The sequence below is a fragment of the Zosterops lateralis genome (assembly GCF_965231275.1).
Source record: "Zosterops lateralis genome assembly, chromosome: 2".
In the NCBI taxonomy this organism is placed as follows: domain Eukaryota; kingdom Metazoa; phylum Chordata; class Aves; order Passeriformes; family Zosteropidae; genus Zosterops; species Zosterops lateralis.
In genome coordinates, this window is record NC_139763.1 from 8,953,286 (window position 1) to 8,956,991 (window position 3,706).

The following is a 3,706-nucleotide window of genomic DNA, read 5'->3' on the forward strand; positions in this document are numbered from 1 at the left end:
AGCACCACATCGTCTCTTGTGCAACGTTTAAACAGTATTGTCTAAACCCATACCAGGAGAAGTTACCAGGAGATCAAAAGGGTGAAACTGCACAAGCTGCTTTTGTCTGAGGTTTCCCTGGCACTCCCCAGCAGAGGCTGTAATGTGGTTTTCAGCTGATGGAGCACAGGGCCAGAAAGGAGCCAAACAGCAGAACAGGTTCTCCCTCTCACCCTTCTCTTCAGAACAAAACTCCACCATCCAGCACAGGGCATTGCATCTTTTGCATTGCATTAGTTTGACTGGGGAAAGACTGGCAAGCTGACATGTTAGGAAACCAGGGTAATCCCTCTCCTTGTTCCTGACTTTTTCCTGGCATCTTCCCAAGAGGGGAGGGGAAGAGGAGTTAAAAACATTACAAAAACAAGCATCGCCAAACTAAAAATTATCCAGCTTTACAAAGTTCTTCTTTGCCCCAGAAGGGAAAAACCTTCCAATACACATATTTTTAAACATAGATTTAGGCTGAGTGTTTCAACTTACACAAACATCTGCCAACTAGTACCATGTCTGGAGTGCTCAGACTTTTTACTACAATGTCCTAACAGTTGGACTGAAAAATACAGTGCTAAGGAATATCTGAATTTAAAACAAAAATACCCTTGAAGTTGAGAGAAAAAAACCCTATTTTTTTAGAAGAAAAAAAAAAATCCCAAACCAACACCACCAAATAAACCCTAAATTTGATGACAGTAATAAAAAGTGAAATTTCAGATGTCTACAAACTTGGGATTTCAGTGCCTGAAAAGAAAACTTAAATAATGTAAGGACTTACATATTTATTAAACATTTATCCTGTTATATATTGTACCACAACCAGCAAGTGCACTTTAATATCAGAACTTAATATTAGAACACAATATAGAGATCCAATTCTGAGGTACTTCATGAAATGAAAAAAAAGTAGAGAGAAAGAAATCAATACAATCTGGATAACATAAAACCAATTAATTCCTGCTATCCAAGGAGGATTAGAGGAAAGAAGTGTTAGGGATTGGAGAGGCAAGTCTGCCAGACCTATTCGGAGGGAAAGAGCTCCCCACAGTACATTAAGATACTTCCCGAAAAAAGCAAGAGTCATTCTTAGGCTTTGCTCCAACTTCCATGAATCGCTGCCTGCAAAGTAACCATGACTCGATCTTCTCAGATTTTGTTAAAGAGACACTGACCTTCAAGCCAACACTCACGCAGAGGAACTGGACTGTGCAGCTGGGAACAGCTCACCAAAACTCAGGCCATGTATGGTTAAGTTTAATATGGTCATTCAAACACTTTAGATATGCCAAGTTATCATCACTGCCTAATTGCTTTGATGGGAAAAAACCAAAGCCACGAAATCCCCTCTCTTGCACATACAGATTTCTGTATCTAGTAAGGCAACTCTGAATGTAACATAGAAGAAAAACAGAAGAATTCCAGATGTTAAAAATAGCATTTAATTAGAGAAAGATAAATCATACCAAAAGTTTAGGTCACTCTTAGTTAATACATTTGCATTTATTTTAGAATATACTCTACATCTGAGTAAAAAAGTTTTAAATAAACTCCAGTACATGTACAACCATGGGACCCCATCATCTCCCCCACAACAGAGGGATGCTCCTTAGCCCACTGGGTTCCCTCCGGGGTAACAGAAGCAATTTTGTGCCAGTTTCTTTATGTTCATCGGCTTTAGCAGAGCCTCCTTATCAGCCAGCAACGCCACCACCACGTACGGGTTCAGCTCCTCGCTGGGTCGGGCACCAGCGACTGCTCGCCCCGGACCGTACAACGAAAATAAAAACACGGAGGGGGGGTCAAAATAATTAATAAACTAGTATTGATTAATTTACATCTCTTTCTCTCGCTTGTGCGTTGGTAGAAAACCTGCTGCAGCCCTGGGGGCGCGCAGGAAGCCCCGGCCCGGGGCGCTGCCCTCGGCCACCGCAGCAGCGGCAGCGCCGGGCGGGGACGCGCCGCTCCCGCCGGCTCGGAGCCCCTTTCCCCGCTCCCCCCCGGCGCTCAGTGCCCCCAGCTGCTGACGCCGATCTCCTGCTTGTATCTGTTGGTGAGGACGTTGGCCTTGCGAGTGAGCTTGGAGAGGACCGAGTGGAGTCCGCTGAGGTGGTAGTGGAACTGCTGCTCCAGGTCCTCCTCCCCCTCGCCCTCCTCGGCGGGCCCGCCGCCCAGCTTGTCCTTCTTGCGGGCGGCCTCCTCGCCCGCCGGCGGCTGAACCACGCCCCACTCGATGTCGTTGCGGATGGACTTGAGCAGCATGTAGTGGCTGTACATGTCCCTGCGGGAGAAGTAGGCGCCGGGGTCGCCGGGCGGCAGGGCGGCATCCCCGGGCGGGCACACGGCGCCCGCCGCGTCCAGCTCCTCCAGCAGCAGCGGCACGTCGCGCAGCAGGCTTGGCACCATCACCGTCTGGTCCATGTTGTTGACGGCGCCGATGAAGCGGTTCATGGCGTTGAAGAGGGAGTACTTCTGGCTGTACGAGTCGCAGATCTGCATCATGTTGGCGGCCGGGCAGGCGTGCTCAGCGACGCGGGCAGGGACCGGACCGGACCGCGGGGCTCCTCCGGCGGCGACCTGCTCCTCCTCCTCCGCGCTAGCAGCACCGGCCGCCCTCCGCCGCGGGCTTGGCTCGGCGGCTGCTCGCAGTCAGAGTCCTGCTGGGAGGCGGTGGCGAAGGCGCCGGGGTTAGAGGCTGCTCTCCCTCCCTCTTTTCCTCCTCCCTCCCTCCCCCAACCCGCCTTCCCGTCCCCTCCCGCTAGCGCCTTCTCCTCCCCCGCCGCCTTTATCCCCAGCCCCGCGTCCTTCCTTCATCCTCACCCTGCCCGTCCCTTCTCTCACCCTGCGCTCCTCCGCCTGCCCTGCTGCAGCCGCCGGGGCTCGCTGCCGCCGCTCCCCTCCGTACGCAACCAGGCAAAACGTAGAAGTCCCTCACAACTCCTCCCGGGAACCGGGTGTGGGGGGTGGCCGAGGGGATGGCAGCCCCGCACCGCGCCGGTGAATTAAAATTCAAGCGGTCCGCAGCCGCCGTGCCGCGGGAAAGGCATCCACAGCGCTCCAGAGCCGCTCCCCGCCGCCCGTGGCCGCGCTCCCATCCCCGGCACCGTATTTATAGCGCCTATCTCACAACAAGGTGTTCCCCAGTGCCATCCCCCGCGCCCCTACGCCAGATAAAGGCGGCGGGCGGCGGCCAGGCCGGCTCCGCCTCTCGTCCCCCACAGGGGAGGGCGCCGGGAGCAGAGGCCGCACCGCGGGCATCCCGAGGGGGCCGGGCCGCCGGGGCTTGGCGGTGGCGGCACAAACTGCGGGGCTGGGGCCCCAGGGGAGCCGTTCCAACCCTGGGATGAGGCAGCGGCGGCCGCAGCCCGCTCCCCAGCGCCGGTGCGGCCCGGGGCACGGTGGCTGTGAGGGGCACGGTGACACAGCAACGCTGAGGGCCCGCCCTCCCCCATGGCCGGGCGGGGGAGCCGCGCCGGGGCGGGGCCGGGCGAGTGACTGACGGGTGATTGACAGCCCGCGCCGCGGGGACACGCGGGCCCCGCGTGCTGCCCGCGTTCTCCCGGCCCGCCCATTGGCTGCCGGGCGCGCGGCGAGCGTGACACCGGCTCCGCCCCCCTGCGCGCCGCGTGCCCCAGCGCCAGTTGGAGCGGGCGGGCGGCCGGGCGGGGAGGGC

General features: G+C 56.4%; 1 protein-coding gene across 1 annotated transcript; it reads right to left on the reverse strand.

Moving 5' to 3' along the window:
* Positions 1 to 940: 940 nt before the first annotated feature.
* On the reverse strand, positions 941 to 3,213 carry MID1IP1 (MID1 interacting protein 1). The gene is made up of 2 exons (XM_083855021.1): positions 2,875 to 3,213; positions 941 to 2,690 (listed from the first exon to the last, which is right to left on the reverse strand). Exon 2 carries the CDS (start codon positions 2,533 to 2,535, stop codon positions 2,041 to 2,043), a length of 495 nt encoding a protein of 164 aa, XP_083711147.1. The 5' UTR covers positions 2,536 to 2,690; positions 2,875 to 3,213; the 3' UTR covers positions 941 to 2,040.
* Between the last annotated feature and the right edge of the window lie 493 nt (positions 3,214 to 3,706).

Bases quoted from the DNA above. Each gene is read 5' to 3' on its own strand.
- MID1IP1 (XM_083855021.1), bottom strand. From the start codon at position 2,535: ATGATGCAGATCTGCGACTCGTACAGCCAGAAGTACTCCCTCTTCAAC.